Here is a 19,826-nt window from a genome sequence, read left to right on the forward strand (position 1 = left end):
AAAAAAAAAGAGTCAGATAGTCAGCCCCCCAGCCATTCTCCCCCTTTCATTCTCTCAGTTGAAGTTGAAGCAAATAAAACATGAGCAATAAGATGTAGGTGAAGGGTCCATAGGCCGATTCAGTCTCACCAATTTTGGGTGAATGTTAAGGGAAGGAGCACGACTAAAAAGAAAAATGTCACCCTATTCCTACCCCCAGGAGGAGCTCTTTTCCGGAGTCAGGTCCAAAGACAAATAATAGAGTCGGAGATGGAGACCCAGGGAGTGGGAACCTCCACAGGGTTCAGAAGTTGGGCTTTTCCTTCCGGTTCAAGGTTGCCAGGCAGGGGGAAACCGTGCAGTGTGCCACAGGGGTGGGTGACCCACTGGGGTGACCTAGATAGGGCCTTGGGACCCCTGTGCCTCCTCCAGACCTGGGCTGAAAGTCGGTCATGAGGGAGGGGGGTGCTGTTACTCACCCTGCCCACCCCCTTGCCCACTTATGGGAAAGAGGACCTGAAGTGAGAACATGAGGTGAGGACTTTCCATCACACCCCGGACAGAAAGAACCAGGTGGCATCAGTTTTTCCTCCTCCCATAGTTTTTTCTCCTTCCCAGAGGCTCTCCCTGGTGTCTCCAAGCTCTTCCTCATCCACCTCATCTCTCTCTCTCTCCCTTTCTTTCAAATACTCTGCCCAACTTTCTCTTAGGATCACCTCCCTTCAGACCTTGTGGGCGCCTGGGAAAAGAGTTGACTGTTGGGCAGTGGCTAAAGAGATCTTCAGGGGTGAAGTGCTGGGCCCCTAAGTTCTTCATTCCTCAGCCATGTTGAGTGTACTCTGCAGTTGGGCCTTTCTAAGCAGTGCTTGTCTTTCCAGGCAACAATCGATTGGGAGGGAGAAAGGAGTACAATGCAGGTGTCTGGCAGGGACCAGATGGCTCTGAGCATGCTTGCAGACCCTGCTTTGGAGTTTGAAGACATCCCAGCCCTTCTACCCTCCACATGGGCTAATGTCCCCGCCTGGCAGGTCACAGGCAGGGAGTCGGTGGGACCCACAGACCCAAACCCAGGGAGCCGAGGTGAGAGGCTTCGTTATGAATTGTTTCCAGCAACCAGAAAAATACAGAGAATGATTTAAACCAACCCTTGTGCACCCGCTCTGATTTAAGACCTGCTAGCATTTCAGCAACCCGTATTGGCAGCCCTGGAACTTTACGTTCTTTATTTTCATCAGGCTCAAGATCTGTTTCCAAAGGGTCACCGACATTTTTCCCACCGCCGTGGGGTCCCGAGCATCTGGGTCCCCAATATCTGGGCCGATTCACACACACAGTCGCTTTCCCAAGGACGCAGGCGGCCCTCACCCCACCATGACCGCCCCAAAAAAGGTCTTCCCCCTCCTGTAGTCCACCATATCGGGGTGACTGATGTTGACGTACACCCTCTCGCCCCTCCGGAGTTGCGCCAGGCCGCCGAAGCCGACGCTCGTGTACCAGATGGGGCCGTACTGGTGCCTGCCGGGCCCGCCCAGAACCGGGGTCACGGTCTCGGCGCCCTCCAGCAGCAGCTCGGGAGCCCCCAGCCCGTAGGCGCCGCCGGCGCGGTACAGCGAGCTGCGCAGCGTGACCGAGAGGCCGAGGGCGCTCCCGCCGGCAGGGGGCGCGCGGCCGCGGTAGCCGACCTGACAGTAGAGGTAATAGAGGCCGTCCTGCGGGAGCGCCAGCCCCCCGGCGCCCGAGAACTGCGCCCCGCTCCTCAGAAAGGCCTCTTCTTTCTTCGCTTCCCAGCCCAACTCCTGCCCCTTCATCCGAGAACCTGCGGAGAAGGGGCTCTCTGGGAAGCCGATCCTAAAGGCAGCGATCCGGGGGAGGGTCGGCAGGAGACGTTTGGGGACGTGGGCAGGAAGTTGTGGGGGGCGCATTTAGCCCCCTGCGGGGACGCGGCCGAGGTTGGGGGGGTGCGGGGTGACGGTGCTTCCTCTGCAGTGAGTGTGAGCCGGGGACTGAGGAGACCGTGGTGGGGTGCGGCGCGCTGCGCTGGGAAGATACAGGCCGGGTTTTGCCTCCTCCGGGAGGGAGGCTAGAGAATGGGGGCTGAGCGGAAAGCTGGGCGCTTCAGGAGCCAGAGGAGGTGGAGAGAGATTCTGAACACTGGAATAACGAGGCAGAGGGAACCCAACTGCCCCCAGCAGCTGGGCGCCCTGAGGGGAGCCCCTTGGATCCTTGCTCGATTCTCTCAGGCTATTTCAACGCCTGTCTCGGCCTCTGGGATCCTTACCTATGAGGTGGGCAGCCGGGAACCTGGGGCTGGGGTCTGTTTCCTCCTCCTGCTCTTCCTCCTGCTCCTCCTCCTCCCGCAGCTCTTGGGACCCTAGAAGGGGTGAAGAGTCCATGACTGGGGTTGGGTGGCCACCCACGCATGATCCTGAGAGGACAGAGTACCTGGGCGCAGGAATGGGGCACCTGGATTCCTGGAGGAGGAGGCTGTCTGGGGGGTGAGAACAGGAGCTGGAGATCCCTGAGGCATGGAGGGAGGGCTGCTCTTACCCAGTTGTTGCTCGCTCTGTCCCGCTCGGTCAGCAGTCTCTGTTACCTGGGTGGGTGGGGTCACAGTGCCCAGAATTCAGATTCAGCTCATGCCCATCCCCAGATCTTGGGTTTCTCCCACCAGCCCGACCTCCAGCACTCCTTCCTGGGAGGAAGTGCGAGCCAGGCTGAGAGACCGAGGCCCGAGATGTGTGTGAGGAAGAAGAGGGAGATAGATACACAAACAACCAGGAGGGGGCTTGGAGACAGCAGGACAAATTAGCATCACAAGAATGTGGAAAGAAAGCGGGTAAAACGACAGAAGAGACATCCCTACCCGGAACAGAGGCGCCAGCTGAGCAGGGATGAGGCAGGTGGGCAGCCCCAAGGCATAGCATCCCTAAGATACAGCCCTCTGGGGCCTGCTGCGGTCACTCACCACTCCTCCCTGTTCCTGGGGAGCCAGGGCCAGCACAGCCAGAACAGTGGTAGGCACAGCCAGCACCAGTGTCCCCAGCGCAGTGGCTCCTGCCACTGCCAACAGAAGGCGGCCCTTTCCCTGGGGCCTCCCACCCCGGCCCTCCAGCCCCAGTGCCCCCATTGAGACTCTGAGCCAGGGCCAGGGCAGGGGGGCTTTCATACTCTAGGGGTGGGGCCCCACTCTAGACCCATATACCTGGCTGGGACTTTCCACAAACCCCTGCTCCCCTCACCCAGCTTCCTGTTTACCCAGAGCTAGGGCGGGGCAGCTGGATGCCTGGGTTCTCTGAATTGGGGAAGGAGTTGGGGTGAAGAGACAGGTTTTCAGGGTAGAGCTGGAGGGGGGCTTAGAGATCTCCTGGCTCAGCAAGAAGGGAAAATACCCAGGGAGGAAAGGTAGTTTGCAGAGTCAGGCAGTAAGGCTGCAATGAGAACATAGGACTGCAAGTGCCAGTGAGCTCTGCATCCTTCTACACCTCAATGGGCTGGAGTAGGAGGACAAATCCACCGTCTTGAGCGGTGGATGTCTGAGTCCCTGAGAAGAACATATGTGCACAGAGAGCGGACCTCCTCCTCTCATTCCCTTGCTCACCCCTAGATCCCTCTTGAGAGTGGGAAAGGCAAAGTCAAGCCAATCCACAGTGTTGGCAGCTGAAGAGGCCTCTGACTACCTGATTCACTGAGGAAGGACGGAGGTGCAGCTTGCCTCCTTTCCTAGGAGGAGTACAGACAGGAGAGGGAAGAGGCTTGCCCCAGCCTCAGGGAGCTTTGCAATCTAGGATGATTCTCATTCATTTGTGCGTGCTTACTAAATGCTGATGCATAAATGAACGAAAGGACGAGAATGAATGAATGATGAATGAGCAAAACAAAGCAACAAGGATCAAATGGATGGCATAGGTAAGTAACGTGATAGGAGTTGAAAGGAGGAAAGACCAGCCTTGGAAGTTAGAGGTGGTCCCAGATCATCTCCCCTTCTTTTTTTTTTTTATTTTTTTTAAATATTAAATTTACTTTATTTGTTATAGGTTAGCCATAAGGAAATAAGACATATAAATTAGAAATTTTAGAAATGAAATAGAACTAGAGGACATAAAAGTTCATCCACGAAGGTTATTTTTGCTTGAGTAATCATTCATCTCTCTTTCTCACTCCAGTTCTCACTTTCTCTTACTTTCTCCTATCTCATCTTGGCAGTTTCAAACTCTTGGTTTATTTTATAAATAATTCAAATGATAATGCAAACCTGAAAGATTCTTATTGTAGTCATGTCAGATCTTGTGATATATTTAGAGATTCTCATATTTTTATCAATGGCCCATTCAGGACAGGATAAGGACTGAGATGTTTTAAATATCTTTAACTTTACAAGGATTTTTTTTTCAACAGTAATTACGAAAGTTTAAACCCATGCTTTCTTGGCTTCTATTTAGAATAAAAGAGTATATATTTCTATAAGAAAAGAGAAAGGGTCTTTTTCTTTTTGCACATTCAATTAAAATGAGACTTTCTAAAGCCTGGTTTACTATATTGTCTATTAAAAGTAGCAGCAGCTGAGAAACATTTTTTTTCCTTTTAACCCAGGTTTATCCTGAAGACATTAAGAGAGTTTCTAGTCCATAAAATGACTTACTCTAGGCTTATATAATCAGGGTTTTCATTTGTTTGTTTGTACAATACCCTACATCTCCTCTTCTTAATGACATCTCTGTGTGTTCAGAGTAATAATAATAATAAAATGACAACAATAATAATGGCTAATATACAAAAGACACTTAGCATGTGCCTGCCACTGATCTATACACTTCATAAATAATTACTCCTTTAATCCTGAAAAAAAAAAAAAACCTAAGAGGAAACTGGGACACAGAAAAGTTAAGCAACTTTTGGAAGTTCACACACCACGTAGCAGAGCCAGGATTTGAACTCCGGCGGTCTGACTTCTCAGCCATGCAGTTTTAAAACTGAATATTCTCTTAAGATTTGTGCATTTCACTGTATGCAAATTTTACTTTCCCCAAACTTCTCAAAAAAGAAATGAGGAAATAAATACAAAACCTGAGTCAATAATAAGCATGCTGAGTGGTTTAGAGGTGAAATGTCTGGATGTTTGCAACTTTGAAAGGCATCAAAAAATGAGATGGATTGATAGACATATGTGGTAAAGCAAATATAACAACATTAATTGTAGAATCTAAGTGGTAGGAATATGTTCATTGCACAATTCTTTCTATTTTTCTCTCTTTGAATCTTTAAATATTAAAATGTTAAAACAATAAAATTGAGTATTGTCCTATTGTCTTGCAAGGGTATGCTAGGGTAAGGGTGGGGAAGTAGCAGAAAGAGGCTGAATTTGGGGAAGGAAATGCAAATGCATGTGCACCCAGGCACAAGACCCCTCCTTTCCCACTCCTGCACAAGGGCTCACCAGTCTCCATCCTCCTCAAGGACTGGGCATGCAATCCTCCAGCACCCATCTCTCAACCCTATGTGCCATTAATGGGCCTTCACCCAGGTCTCTGTCCAGAGGGGTTCAGATCACTGTCCTTCCTTGGTCCTGAGCTCAGCATTGGAATGCTGCCTCTTGCAGGAAGTCCACCTGGATTGCTCCCTTACTCAAGCACCAACCTCTCATCAACTTTGTATCCTATATGTCAAGGCAGTGCTCATGGAGCTGTAGTCTGGCTGTCTCTGACTCTCCTGTTTGTTAATCAGCCAGCCAAGCACCCTGCTGGATATAACTCCAGAAGGTCAGGAAAGTCATCCCCAATCTACCAGAGCTCCCAGGCTGGCGTGGAAGTTGGGGTGTGTGTCCACACCCATACACAGAGATCATGAGCTCTCAGCTGATGCCGTGTAAAGGGTAATTGGGGAAAAATTAACCAGGGAAAGCTGCTTAGAGGAGGTGAACATTCAGTGACTCCCAGGATCAATAAGATGGTTAGAGGTGAGGGGGATTACAGGCCTAATTACAGCCCCAGGAGTCTGAAAGGAAAGATATCACAACCCTAACCCACAAAGCCCAACTTCTCCTGGGAGGCGCCTAGGGTGGGGGGGAGGGGGAAGTTAAAGTCAGAGGAACGCCCGAGGTGGCAACACTTCTCTCTGCCCAGGAAGCTTTAGCCAGACTGGAGTCCCTCTGCCCTGCAGGCCATAGGAGATGGGTAAGCCAGGAGTGGGCAGGGACCATGATGGGGAGAGTTGTTGAGGGAGGAACCATACCCCCCAAAGTGAGCTGAGGCTGAGATGGGAGGAGAGAGGACATCAGTTTGAGGTTCCCCGGGCCCTAAAAGAATCTTCTCTGTAGCCTCTGGGGCACTGCTCCCCAAAGAAATGAAAAACACCCCATTCCTATCCCACTGGACACCCCAAGTTCTCTCCTCACCACAACTTTGCTTCTGCACGCACGCACACACACACACACACACACACACACACACACACACACACACACACACACACACACGCTCACACGCTCACACACCCAGGTGTTCCCCTTGAGCCCTACAGGGTCTCCGTTTCCAGACTCTGGTCAGTACAGCAGGCTCTGGGGTAAAGCCAGCAGCCCCCTCTTTGCCCTCAAATAGGAACTAGCAGTTGGAGGACAGGAAGTGCCTGAGGGGAAGTTAGAGGCCCCAGACTACCTTCTGTGCCCCACTTCAGCCCCTGCTCTATCTACCCTTGGACAGCAGCCAAAGAGGCGCCCCCTCTCCCAAGTTGCTCTCTTGAGCTGCCAAAGGGGCTGGACACTATCCCCTCTGTCCTCATCAGTCCTCACTCCACACCCTCCCTCCTTCTCCTCTACCAACTCCCTTACCAGAGCCAGGAGCCATCCAATGCTGAGGAGACTCCAACGGGCCAGCCACCTGGTCAACCCAGGTCAAAGGAGCTGGACAGATCTGGTGTTGAATGAGGCCCAGCTCTGCAGCCCCACTTTGGAGCTGGGTGTCCCTGTAAAAGTCAGTGGTTCAAGCCTCAGCTTCCTTAGCTGGGAAATGGGCACCATACTACCCTATTTTGCTGTGGAGGTTGGCGGTGACGAATGGAGAGTGCCCAGTTCAGTGTTGGCACACAAGGCGAGGCCCCTGAGCCAGGGAGACGATTGTCACAGAGGTCCTTCATTTCACAGTTGAGGAACTTGAGGCATGTGACTCACCCAAGGCCATTTAGCCTGCCGGGGCCGGGGCTAGCGTGGCTGCCCTCGGGGCCAGTCCGCAGTCGGTGAACCAAGGCTAGCCAATGAAGCCATGGATTGCACAAAGGGTAAGGGGCCTTCCCTTCTGGACAGGGAGGTTTGTGAGACCCCTGAGGGTCTCCATGATGAGGCGGGATAACTGATAAGGGATGGGTGGCACTGAGAGGAGGGGAAATAACACGATCCAGAGTGAAGAATCCTTGAGGGTTTATTTTTCCGCCTCTAAAACGGTTGGAGAGGAGAGCCGGGATGTTCACCAGCAACCCTGAGGACGACGTCAGCTGAGGGGAAAAATGGGTCCTCTATTTCACCCCTTGTCTCCACAGTGCTGTGCCTTTTACTGTACGGGGGGCTGGGGCTGGGAGGGTTCCTGCTGCTGGCTGTGGTCGTTCTGTCTGCCTGTGTGTGTCACCTCCACCGGAGAGGTGAGTCCCACCCTGCCCTCCCCGTTCACCCACAGCCCCCATGCTGCCCCCTTCTTGCACCGCTTCCTGCTGCTTTCCCAGAAGTTCCCGGCGATACTGACAAGCCTGGAGTGCGGAGGATGGGGGACCTGGGGCGAGGGGTGAGGGGAGAGTACCCCCAGACAGAGGCAAGAGCTTTGGCCCTGGGAACCACTCAGGGGTCCGCGGATGAGGAAACACCCCTAGCTAGCGGCCGGGGATGGGGGCTTAGTTCCTGGGGCGGGGGGAGGACCCTGAGAGAGGAGGGTTGGGAGATGCACAAGGAGACATCCATTCTGTGCTGCTTCTTTTCCCTCCAGTGAAGAGGCTGGAAAGGAGCCGGGTGAGTCTGGGCGCTGGGAGGGGCGGGGAGGGGCAGAGAGGGACCGAGTGGGTGATAAGGGATAAGATGGGGCGAGGGGGAAGATGAGGGGTGGGGACCAAGAGAAAACAAGAGAGGAAATAGGAGAATGAGAGAGTCGGAGAGATGGAGAAAGTGAGAGTATGTGTGAGAGAGAGGCAGAAAGAGAGAAAGAAGAGAATGCAAGATGGAATGAGGCATACGTTCTAAAAATGATCATGGTGATGAATACACAACTATGTGATGATGTGATTGTATGAATGTATGGAATGTATGTGTGTGAAGATTTCTCAATAAAAATGTTTTATTTTAAAGAGAATGAGAAGAGAGGGCTGAAATAACAGAGATAGGAAGAGAAAAGAAGACAGGAAAGAGGAAGAAAGGGGAAAATGAGAGACAAAGAAACAAAAAATGAGAGAAACACAAAGAGAAAGGGCAACGAGAGAAGAGAACAAGAGAACAGCAGAGAAAAAGAGAGACAGGGAGAGAGAGAGGAGCTTTTGGGAGATGAGGGAGCAAGAAGTGGGGAGACTGGGAGAGAAGCAAGGAGGTAAGAAAAGTGGGAGGTGGGAGCAGAAACTCAGAGGGAGGCAGGGGGGAGGCTCCTCCCGCGACCCTCCCCTCAGAACCCCCTGTGCTGCCCCAGACTGCGTCCTCCCAGCAGGAGCTCCACTACGCATCTCTGCAGAGGCTGCCGGGCGGTGGTGGGGGTCCCGACCACAGCGAAGGAGAAGAGGAGGGTGCCAAGAAGGACCCCAGCACAGACTATGCCTGCATTGCCAAGAACAAACCCACCTGAGCACCCCTAGCCAGCTCCTCTACCCAGGCACCTGGGCAGAGTCACCCAGCGGTCCACCCATTAAAGACTGTGCTCTCACCACCTTCTGCATCTCAGCCTTATCGGTCCATCTCTAGCCCCTGTGCAAAATGACCACCACCAAAATTTGAGTGGCTTACCTCATCCCGACCCACCTTGGGGTCCAGTGGCGATTTACTAGGTCAAGAAAGATTTTTAGGGACCCCAGCTCCCCTGAATGCCAGAAGGGAGTGTTTTGGGGTAATCTGGCCAGAATAGGACCGTCCGTGGGAAGGAATAATCAGATCTGATAAACCCCCCTTCTCAGGAGAACCTGCCTCAGTCTGCCTGGGCCTGGAGAGGTGGCCTGTCCAGCTCCAGGATGGTGGGGGCAGGGGGCTCTAGGCCCAGTGGCTGGGGAGCATCACCCTGGAACATCTCAGCTGAATTTGGTTGGTGGCAGGAGGGGTTAAAAGTCTGGGGCCTCTGGAGAATGGAGAGGAAAATAAGGCCCATAAGGAGGAGTCGGTGGTGGGGCAGAGAGGGATTTACTGGGGCTTCTTGAAGAGGGCCTGGGATCACTGGATGTGGAATCCCTCCTGGGAGACCATCTGAGGCATGATAGGCCCTTCCCATGGGACAGGGCCCTGGCAGAAGTGCCCACAAGGAAAGCCTCAGGGCTGCAGCCGCCACCTTTGCCAGCTGCTCTCTTCCTCTTCTCGGTCTCCATCTGTCCCTCCTCCAGCTCTCTTACGGCCCCTCCCATCCCCTCCGCCAATGCCCCTGTCTCCATTACTCACCTCTGCCCTGGTAATAGATGGCAGAGCCCAAGGCCACAGAGAGAAAGCTGAAGGCGCAGAATCCCACCCAAAGGAAGCTGGCTCGGAGCTGAGGCAATCCTTCATTGTGGGCAATGAAAGGGAGGGGGCTTGGTGAAGGCTGCCCTGGGGAAGAGGTGTGCACAGGCTTGCAGAGGGACAGACGGCAGGGGACCTCCAGCTTCCAGGGACACTGCCAAGCGGGGCCTCTGGGTGAGGAGGCCAGCCTCCCGGCACCTCACCTCTCTCCACCACCAGCAGAGTCCCACACTCTGTCCCAATGCCCAGACCCAGCACCTCCACCTGGCTCGCATATACTCTTCGTCCTGGCCTCCGGTGTCTCAGACGTGCAGCTCGACCTGGTGGTCACAGAGGAAATGGGCAGAGGCAAGGGACCTCAGGCAGGCCCTGAACTCTGGGGTCCCCTTCCCCACCCCTTTCCCTGGACCACCTTGTCTGGGTGCCATGTGACAGAGCCAGTGGCTGGGCTCCATTAGCTGGCATTGAAGAAGCAGGTCAGGGAGGTGGCGACACCCTCCTAGGTGTAAATCTCAGGGACCTGGGACGCCCAGAGAGTACAGGATCCCGGGGGACAGACAGAAAACCTAGTCACTGCAAGAAGAAAGGACAAGAGAATGTGGAGCACAATATCCCAGCTGTCCCACCCTCCCTGCAGAGGGCACATGGGCTGAGCGCTTTGGGTGATAAACCTGCCTCATTGAACCCTCTCCTCTTTACCAATTTCTTAACTATTTTTTTTTTTTTGTATGCTGTGTGGTAGGGGTCACATTTCACTTTTTTCCCATATGACTATCCTGTCATTGCTGCACCATTTGTTGAATTTTTGTTGTTGCTGTTGTTTTGTTGCTTTGTAGTTGTTGTTCTGGGGAAGTGCATGGACCAGGAATCAAACCCGGGTCTCCCACATGGCAGGCAAAAATTCTACCACTGAACTATCCTTGCACCTCCTAATTTCTTAATATTTCTTAAACGGTATTTCTTTTTTTTTTCTTTTTTATTAATTTTTTTAAAAATTTAACAACAAACAAACAAAAACATTCCTAACATATGATCATTTCATTCTACATATAAAATCAGTAATTCACAATATCATCACATAGTTGTATATTCATCATCATGATCATTTCTTAGAACATTTGCATCAATTCAGAAAAAGAAATAAAATCAAAACAAAAAAATATTCATACATATCATACCCCTTACCCCTCCCTTTCATTGATCACTAGCATTTCAATCTACTAAATTTATTTTAACATTTGTTCCCCTTATTATTTATTTTTATTCCGTATGTTTTACTCGTCTGTTGATAAGGCAGCTAAAAGGAGCATCAGACACAAGGTTTTCACAATCACACAGTCACACTGTGAAAGCTGTATCATTATACAATCATCTTCAAGAAACATGGCTACTGGAACACAGCTCTACATTCTCAGGCAGTTCCCTCCAGCCTCTCCATTACATCTTGACTAACAAGGTGATATTGATTTAATGCATAAGAAAACCTCCAGGATAACCTTTCGACTCTGTTTGGAATCTCTCAGCCATTGACACTTTATTTTGTCTAATTTCGCTCTTCCCCCTTTTGGTCGAGAAGGTTTTCTCAGTCCCTTGATGCTGAGTCTCAGCTCATTCTAGGATTTCTGTTCCATATTGTCAGGAAAGGCCACACCCCTGGGAGTCATGTCCCACGTAGACAGGGGGATGGCGGTGTGCCGGTCTGAATCTGTGGTGGGCCCCAGGAAAGCCATGCCCTTTGATCCTCTTTCAATATTGCTGAGTGGGAGCATTTTGATTGTTCCCATGAAGATGCGACCCACCCAGCTGTGGGTGGTAACTTTTGATTAGATGATTTCCATGGAGCTGTGTCTCCACCTACTGAAGGTGGAGTTGCTTACTGGAATCCTTTAAAAAAGGAAACATTTTGGAGAGAGTCCCTTTTTGGTAGAGCCACGTGAAAGCCAGCAGATGCTGCCATGTTCGCCATGTGCCCTTCCAGCTGAGAGAGAAACGTTGAACGTCGTCGGCCTTCTTAAACCGAGGTATCTTTCCCCGGATGCCTTAAATTGGACTAGCAACTTATTAAATTCTCATTGTTAAAAGCCTTTCTGTTTCTAGTATATTGCATTCTGGCAGCTAGCAAACTAGAACAGGCGGTGAGTTTGCTTGTTGTGTTGGCTGAAGAGAGAGGCCACATCTGAGCAACAAAAGAGGTTCTCTTGGGGGTGACTCTTAGGCCTAATTTTAAGTAGGTTTGACGTGTCCTTTGTGGGGTTAAGTTTCATATGAACAAACCCCAAGACTGGGGGCTCAGCCTATTGCTCTGGTTGTCCCCACTGCTTGTGAGAATATCAAGAATTCTCCACTTGGGGAAGTTGAATTTTCCCCCTTTCTCACCATTCCCCCAAGGGGACTTTGCAAATACTTTTTTACTCACTCTTCAAATCAGTCTGGGATTTATTGGGACATTACTCTGGACAAACATACAAAATCTTATGCTCTACTCAAGGTTCCATCTTAAACGGTATTTCGAATTCTTTCTTATATCAACTCTCACTCTCCTCCAGCTACATTCACTAGTTACTTGTCTTATTGAAATTTAAACTGGTGCAGTGAAATCGAAACTTATTAATAAATGTGACTGCTTCATTAACTAATATAATTAATTGCATTATTCCAGGTGTCATTTTAGCCCTAATGATGTCTTATGATAAACCATTCTTGCTGCTTTGTTTATTGTTAAAGAGCATTAACTAATTAAATCCCCCAGTGAAGGCATGGCTGTAATTGGTTGGGAACCCTATTTAATTTTTCCAAATTAATGATTTAAACCAATTATTAAAATCTTTGATGAAATTTCCTAGTTACTGAAATTTACCTGGCATTCTTCTGTTTCAGTGGCTCTCAAATTAGAGTATATATGAGAATTACCCAGAAGGTTTGTTAAATGCAACTCCTGGGCCCCACTCCCAGAGTTTTTGATACAGTAGGCCTGAGAATTTGCATTTCTAACAGGTTCCCTAACAACACTAAAGCTACTGATCCAGAATTCACACTTTTAGAAGCATTGCATCTAGTTCATAAATATGTCTGATTCATAAGGCCTCTTAGTTAATTATAGTCAGTTTTATTAAGAAATTTTCCTTAGATTTAATTAGGTCTCTCAAACTCCCAATTATATATCTAGGCCCTAGATAATCAACCTGGTTCAATAAGCTTATTAACCTAATCAAACGTATACATCCTTTAAGCCTTCCTTCCTTCAAAGCCTTTTTACTGGGCTTTTCAACTTTGCCTAGGTAGGAGAGAGACTCTAGGATGGAAGCTGGGGATGATGCTTCCAGCCAGGCCACAGAGAAGTCAGCTTGGGGTATGGAAGAAGCCATGACCTGGGAGAGGCCATCGGGGGTCAGTTTTATGGAGGACCCTAGGTGTTCCTCTCCTCTCCACTCCGTAGGGTTCAGTGTTCAGCTCCCATCAAGCCTGCCTCCCTTGGACTCCTGTGTGTCCAGACTTTCTCCCTCTCCCTATTCCCAGGCCAACACCCCTCAGGATCCTGGATAAAAGCCCTGCCACCCGGATGGACCACGATAAACACGAGCAACAGCAACCAGGCCGTTGCGGAAGGCATGCCAGTTGGCAAAGGGGGAGGTTCTGGAGGAGGAGGAACAACCCACAGCTCTGTCCAGGTCTTCAGTGACCTGATGGGGGGGTCGGGGGGGAGCTTCTACGACGCGCCAGCCTTGCACATCATTCGCCAAGGATCTCAACTGCCTGGGGACTTGGGCGTCACAAACATGCCTCCCTGAGAATAGAGGGCTCTGCTGGTGGCACTATCTGGGTTTCTCGGAGGTGTGGGCCCCTGGTGGGCAGGTTGCCTAAGTGTGCGAGGGACTGGGTGGGGCACAGACGGCTGGTAACACAAGAGTGGGCGGGCAGGCGAGACCAGGATGTGGTTTCCCTGCTTTGCAAGGTTCAAGAAGGCCAGCCCTTTACCAAGAACAAACCTCCAGGAGCTCTCCTGGACCTGACACACGGTAACCTACTTCCGGTCCCTACTACCCAGCAGGACCCAGCATCCCTCAGCCTTGCCCCTTCCTTCCAGTTTGGCCTGCCCCTAGGTTGCTCTAAAATTTCTAGAGTGAAAAGGCTTAGGAGACTCAAGCTGATTGATGGGGATGGGGGAGGGAGACACGGGAGTAGGGTAGGGACCTTGCTGGAAGCTGAATTTGCCTGTCCATCACCCGTTTCACTCAGATTGTGATGACCTGGGTGATTTGCCAGGGAGTGCAGCTGACGGAGAGGATCGGACACATTCATGTTGAAATCTCCATTAGAGGCTACACCCCTAGTGGAGGTCTGCTTTATTTACAGAAACATGTCATCCACTGGGAAATCCATTAATTTCTTAATTTATTCACCATTTAACTAACATTTATTAAGACCCACAAAGTGTCCAGCACAGGAAATGTATAGTGACTTTTACAGACACACGTGAGACATATTACATTATGTGTAACTCCAAGATTATGCATGGATTAGTACAGTTTACACAGTGACACAAAATAATATTGCACATACAATGACTGTAATACGCCAAGGGAAATGTGCCCAGCCCTGGCCACACACTTTCTCTTTTGCTTCTTTTATTGTTTTTTAGGGGGTGGTGGTGGTGCATGAACCAGAATCCAAGCCAGGTCTCCAGCATGGCAGGCAAGCCTTCTACCACCAGTCCTTTATTACTCATACCTATTTTTCTTTATGCCTCCATTTCTGGCTCTTTCATGATATGTTCATAGAACGGCCAGTCCCCACTCTTCAGGCTGCAGTGATTCAGAGCCTTTTCTTGAAGAGGCAGTAGCTAAATGTTAAGAATGCTGGCTTGTGTGTTCCAGTAGCCTAGATTCCTGGAGACAACTGCATAAAGATACAATATTTACCATGTGACTGTGTGATTGTGAGAACCTTGTGTCTGATGCTCCTTATATCCAGGGTATGGATGGATGAGCAGGAAATATGGATAAAAATAAATAAATAAATCATGGGGGGACAAAGGGTAAAATAAATTGGGTAGATGGAAACACTAGTGGTCAATGAGAGGGAGAGGTGAGGGGTATTGTATGTATGACTTTTTTCTTTCTTCTTTTTAATCCTTTTGCTAGAGTGATGCAAATGTTTAAAAAATGATCATGGTGATGAATATACAACTATGTGATGATATCGTGAGCCATTGATTGTACGCCATGTATGGAATGTTTTATGTCAAGAGTGTATGTTTGCATGTTAAGTTTTTACAACAAAAAGAAATATTTTTAAAAAGAATCCTGGTTTGGAATCAAAACCACAGTGAGATACAACTTCACACCTACTAGCATGGCTAATGTTATAATTATTTTAATGAAAATAACAAGTGTTGGCAAAAATGTGGAGAAAAAGGAGCCCTCGTGCATTGCTGGTGGGAATGGAATATGGTGCAACCCTGTAGAAAACAAGTTGGTAGTTCCTCAAAAAATTAAGTATAGAATGACCCCACAATTCTACCTCTAGGTATATACCCCAAAGAACTGAAAACTGGGACTCTAACAGGTACTTGTACACTAGTGGTCATAACAGCATGATCCACAAGAACGAAAGGTGAAAACAACCCAAGTGCCCATCAACAGATGAATGAATATAGAAAATGTGGTGGCATATGCAGACAATGAAATATTATTCAGCCTTAAAAACTAATGTTCTGATACATGCTACAAAATGGACAAACCTTGACAACACTACACTAAGTGAAATAAGTCAGATTCAGAAGGACAAACATTGCACCATTCCGCTTATATGGGTTATCTAGAACAGGCAAATTCATAGAGTCAGAAAATAGATTAGCGGTTACCTGGGGTTGGGAAGGGAGAGGAGAATGGAGTTATTCCTTAGTAGTTAGGGAGTTTTTATTCGGGGTAATGAAAAAGTTTTAGCAAAGGTGCATGGATGGTTCAGTGGTATTATACTCGCCTGCCACAGGGGAGACCCAGGTTCAAGTGTTGGACCGTACACACACACACACACACACACACACACACACACAGTTTTGGTAATGGATGTTAGTGATGGTTGCACAACATTGTGAATGTAATTAATGCCCCTGAGCTGTAACACTTAAAAATGGTTAAAATGGCAAGTTTATGTTTATAGATATATATATATTACTGCAATACAATTTTTTTTAACTTTAACAGAAAAATGTTGGCTTGGAGTCAGGCAGGTTTCAAATGCCAAATCCCCCAATACTAGTTATATAACCCTGAGCAAATCATTTAACCTCTCTAAGCCAACTGGGTAACCACAACCCCCACACAATCTGAGAAGGACGGATTCAGTCGCTCCCTCAGCTGAGTGGGGGGGGGGGGGGGGGCCTCCCAGAGCCAAGGTGCCACAGCCAGGCAAGGCTGCCCCCTGGTGGTCACAAAGCATGGGGAGCCCTGGAGCCCCAGTAGCGGCTTTTCCCTGCTTTCTCAGGAGCCGTCCCTCAGCTTCTGCCCAGTCCCTTAGCTGCCTCCTCCTGTCAACACCCCATCCCTGCCCCAAAGCATCAGTGTGGGGAAAAGGGAAAATCGTCTCTTCTACTTCAACTGTGTAAGAGGTCCATGGTTTGGGGGTGGGGGGTGGCAATGGGCAACCGGCCTAAGGATAAAACCCCTTACTTAAAAGGGGTAACAGGAATGGCGTGTATGAGTTTTTTCTTTTTCTTTTTTATGTCTTTTGCTGGAGTGATGCAAATGTTCAAAAAAATGATCATGGTGATGAATATACAACTATGTGATGGTATTGTGAGCCATTGATTGTAATCATGACAAGAATGTTTGTATGTCAAGAACGTTTGTATGTTCGCTTGTTGTTTACAATAAAAATATTTAAAAAAAAAAACTTGTTCACGAATGTTCACAGTGGCATTATTCACAATAGCCAAAGGGTGGGAACAACGCATGTGTCCATCGACAGATGGATGTATAATGTAGGATCTCCATGTACTGGAATATTATTCAGCCGTGAAAGGGAATGAAGTCCTGGCACCTGCAACAGTATGGATGAAACTTGAAGACATCATGGTAAGTGAAATAAGCCAGACACAAGAGACCATATACATATTTGGTACCATTTATAGGAAATGTACAGATTAGACAAATCCACAGAGACAGAAAGCACAATAGTGGCTGCCAGGGGCTGGGGAGGGGAAATGGGGAGTGACTGCTTAATGGGCATGCGGTTTCCATTTGAGGTAATGACCTAGTTCTGGAACTAGACAGTGGAGATGCTTATACAACATTGTGAGTCTACTTAGTGAATTTTACACGAATTACAGTTACAATCACAATGCAGACACAATCACATAGAACTACTCTAAATCCAGGGCAACGAGCCCTAGAAGCCAAGGCAGCCTAGGTTTTAGTCCTGACTTTACTCCCCACATATTTGTAAAATGAGAGTAGCACCTGTCAACTTTCGGAACCCACTGGACTCTGTGCTCAGGGGGTTAGCCCTCAGCTCTTCTCCAGTCCCTGGCTTAGATGACCAGTGTTATAACCACGCCCAAATTCAAGGGCATTGTGTGCTCCACATCTTTTCTCTGCCTTAGGGATTCCCAACCCATTTGTAATGTCTGGGAATGCTGTAAATCCTAAAGATAGTGCTTGGATATTTTGTTAGTCCATCTAGAATAAATCCTGATATGTGTGTGGATTCATGGATCCTTTGCAGTAACTCTGGGACCCTGCAGGGCGGGAACCACTGCACTAATCAGTTTGGTGGACATAAAGATGGAAGTTTTCAAAAGGAACTCTTACCAGATGCTTAAGAGGAAAGTCAACAAATAGAAAAGTTCCAAAATGGATGTGCATAGGTCTCAGGTCTAACTTTAACATCCAACTGGAGCTGGTTTGAGAGGCAGGGGGTGGGGAGGGCAATAAACTCCAAACAAGCCCAGAACAGGAAAAGAGGTGAAAACACAGGTGGGATGGCCAGCATCCCCTAGCACAGGTGATTCCACCTGACCTGGAGTTTCCTCCTCCAAGTATTAGCAGGGGTGAGATGCAGATCAGTTCTTTTCTGGCCAATTTCTTATAAATGTTTTCCAGCTAATTAATGGCTCCCAGTTATGATACATGCAGCCTCTGACAAGAACTTCTCCTCTGAGGTCCATAGCATCTGATCTCACCATTCTCCATCCCTCCTTCTTGCTATTACTGTCCCACCTCACTCCCATCCATGGCGAGCTTTGGCACCTGACTCTCCAGCTCCCCCTCCATTTCGACCTGTGCAATCTCCCACTCATTGTTTACATAAATGACCTTTGCTGAACACTTGGATATCATTACATACTGGAAAACACACAGATCTTAATTGTACAGTTTGATGATGTAAATACACCCATATATACACCCATGATGATATATACACCCATATAAACAACATCACAATTGAGGTGTTGAGATAATTCCATCATCCTAGACAGTTCCCTCATGCCCCTATTTGGTAACTCTCCCTCCCAGAGGCAACCACTGATTTATAACTATAGGATCACTTTTCTTGAACTTCATATAAATAGAAGCATATAAAATATACGCGTTCATTCTGTATAATGTCTGTGAGATTCATCCATGTGGGATTGCATGTATCAGTAATTCATTCCCTTCAATTGCTGAGTAGTAGCTGTGGTCCCACAGCTCATTTATCCAATCACCTGACAGGAAAAATTGGGTCGTTTCTATTTATTTACTATTTATTTACTATTATTTACTATTTATTTACTATTATGAATAAACCTGCCATGAACAGTCTTGTACAAGCCTTGCAAATGATTTTTCAATACCCTAACTCCAGAGTCCTTTTATCTCCTCAATTCCAGCCTTTGCTTTGACTCTACATGACCAACATCTTGGATTTCGTCTCCCCTGGAAACTGTTCCAGTTTGGAATCTTCATCTTCTCCTTCACAGTGAAAATAGATGCAATCAGGCTTAAGTCCCTCTCAGCCTCTTGTACCCTCCACACTTGTTTTCCAACAGAATATCCTACTGGAGGACTTTTTGGTTTTGTTTCTTTCACTTTCATTCAACCAATTTTGAGCATCTACCTTATCTGGGCAATCGTCACATCTAGTTTTTTTTGTTTGTTTGTTTTTTGTTCTTGCTTTTTTAAAAAACTTTTTTATTGTATAGTATAACATATATTTACAAAGCAAAGAAATTAAAAAGCAATAGTTTTCAAAGCACTCCCCAACAAGTAGTTACAGGACAGATCCCAGAGCCTATCATGGGCCACCATACGATCCTCTCAGATTTTTCCTTCTAGTTGCTCCAGAATATAGGAGGCTAGAGGGCTTAAATATTTTTTTTTATCATTAGAATTGACCTTTTTCTTTCTTTTTTGTGAAAAATAACATATATACAAAAAAGCAATAAATTTCAAAGCACAGCACCACAATTACTCGTAAAACATATTTCAGAGTTTAACATGGGTTACAATTCCACAATTTTAGGTTTTTACTTCTAGCTGCTCTAAGATGCTAGAGACTAAAAGAGATATCAATTCAATGATTCAGCATTCATATTCATTTGTTAAATCCTATCTTCACTGTATAACTCCACCATCACATTTGATCTTTCCAACCCTTCCTTTAGGGGTGTTTAGGCTATGGCAATTCTAAATTTTTCATATTGGAAGGGCCTGTCACTAATATGGGGTAGGGCAATGGAAGTATCCGATGCTCTGAAGAGGCTGGGCCCTCGAGAATTCAGGACTTATCTGGACCAGGGACCCATCTAGAGGTTGTAGATATCTGGAAAGTTATTCTAGTGCATGGAACTCTTGTGGAATCTTATATATTGCCCTAGGTGTTCTTTAGGATTGGCTGGAATGGTCCTGGTTGGGGTATAGCAGGTTATAGGTAGTCGAATTGAAGCTTGTGTAAGAGCAACCTCCAGAGTGGCCTCTTGACTCTATTTGAGCTATCTCTGCCATTGATACTTTATTAGTTACACTTCTTTTCCTCCATTTTGATCAGGATGGAATTGTTGACCCCATGGTGCCAGGTCCGGATTCATCCCTGGGAGTCATCTCCCATGTCACCAGGGAGACTCACCCCTGGATGTCATGTCCCACATATGGGGGTTGGGCAATGATTTCACTTGCAGAGCTGAGCTTAGAGAGACTGAGGCCACATC

General features: G+C 48.0%; 3 protein-coding genes across 4 annotated transcripts; 1 reads left to right on the forward strand and 2 right to left on the reverse strand.

The window, feature by feature from the left end:
* Nucleotides 1–1,175: 1,175 nt before the first annotated feature.
* LTB (lymphotoxin beta) lies at nt 1,176–3,196 on the reverse strand. Of its 2 annotated transcripts, none has more exons than XM_077159196.1 (4): nt 2,945–3,196; nt 2,443–2,572; nt 2,258–2,350; nt 1,176–1,795 (listed from the first exon to the last, which is right to left on the reverse strand). In XM_077159196.1, the coding sequence occupies exons 1-4, from the start codon at nt 3,143–3,145 to the stop codon at nt 1,341–1,343; spliced, it is 879 nt and encodes a 292-aa protein (XP_077015311.1). In that variant the 5' UTR covers nt 3,146–3,196; the 3' UTR covers nt 1,176–1,340. The 2 variants fall into 2 exon arrangements, with proteins under 2 accessions (XP_077015311.1, XP_077015312.1); XM_077159197.1 differs by having other exon boundaries at nt 2,527–2,572; nt 2,945–3,193.
* Nucleotides 3,197–6,049: 2,853 nt separating this feature from the next.
* Nucleotides 6,050–8,865, forward strand: LST1 (leukocyte specific transcript 1). The gene is made up of 5 exons (XM_077161326.1): nt 6,050–6,149; nt 7,115–7,248; nt 7,507–7,605; nt 7,944–7,966; nt 8,631–8,865. The coding sequence occupies exons 2-5, from the start codon at nt 7,233–7,235 to the stop codon at nt 8,781–8,783; spliced, it is 291 nt and encodes a 96-aa protein (XP_077017441.1). The 5' UTR covers nt 6,050–6,149; nt 7,115–7,232; the 3' UTR covers nt 8,784–8,865.
* Nucleotides 8,866–9,119: 254 nt separating this feature from the next.
* On the reverse strand, nt 9,120–17,910 carry NCR3 (natural cytotoxicity triggering receptor 3). Its single transcript, XM_077159404.1, is given in 6 exon segments — nt 9,120–9,223; nt 9,581–9,679; nt 9,841–9,921; nt 9,924–10,046; nt 10,049–10,081; nt 17,862–17,910. Coding segments are annotated over 6 exon segments (489 nt in total).
* Between the last annotated feature and the right edge of the window lie 1,916 nt (nt 17,911–19,826).

This window comes from Tamandua tetradactyla, chromosome 5 (genome assembly GCF_023851605.1).
Source record: "Tamandua tetradactyla isolate mTamTet1 chromosome 5, mTamTet1.pri, whole genome shotgun sequence".
In the NCBI taxonomy this organism is placed as follows: Eukaryota; Metazoa; Chordata; class Mammalia; order Pilosa; family Myrmecophagidae; genus Tamandua; species Tamandua tetradactyla.

Excerpts from the sequence above, each read along its gene's own strand:
- LTB (XM_077159196.1), bottom strand. The coding sequence starts at position 3,145 with ATGAAAGCCCCCCTGCCCTGGCCCTGGCTCAGAGTCTCAATGGGGGCA. Across the intron at positions 2,573-2,944 it reads CCCAGGAACAGGGAGGAGTG|GTAACAGAGACTGCTGACCG; the intron begins GTGAGTGACCGC and ends CCACCCACCCAG. Across the intron at positions 2,351-2,442 it reads CTCCTCCTCCAGGAATCCAG|GGTCCCAAGAGCTGCGGGAG; the intron begins GTGCCCCATTCC and ends CACCCCTTCTAG.
- LST1 (XM_077161326.1), top strand. Across the intron at positions 7,606-7,943 it reads GTGTCACCTCCACCGGAGAG|TGAAGAGGCTGGAAAGGAGC; the intron begins GTGAGTCCCACC and ends TTTTCCCTCCAG. Across the intron at positions 7,967-8,630 it reads AGAGGCTGGAAAGGAGCCGG|ACTGCGTCCTCCCAGCAGGA; the intron begins GTGAGTCTGGGC and ends GTGCTGCCCCAG.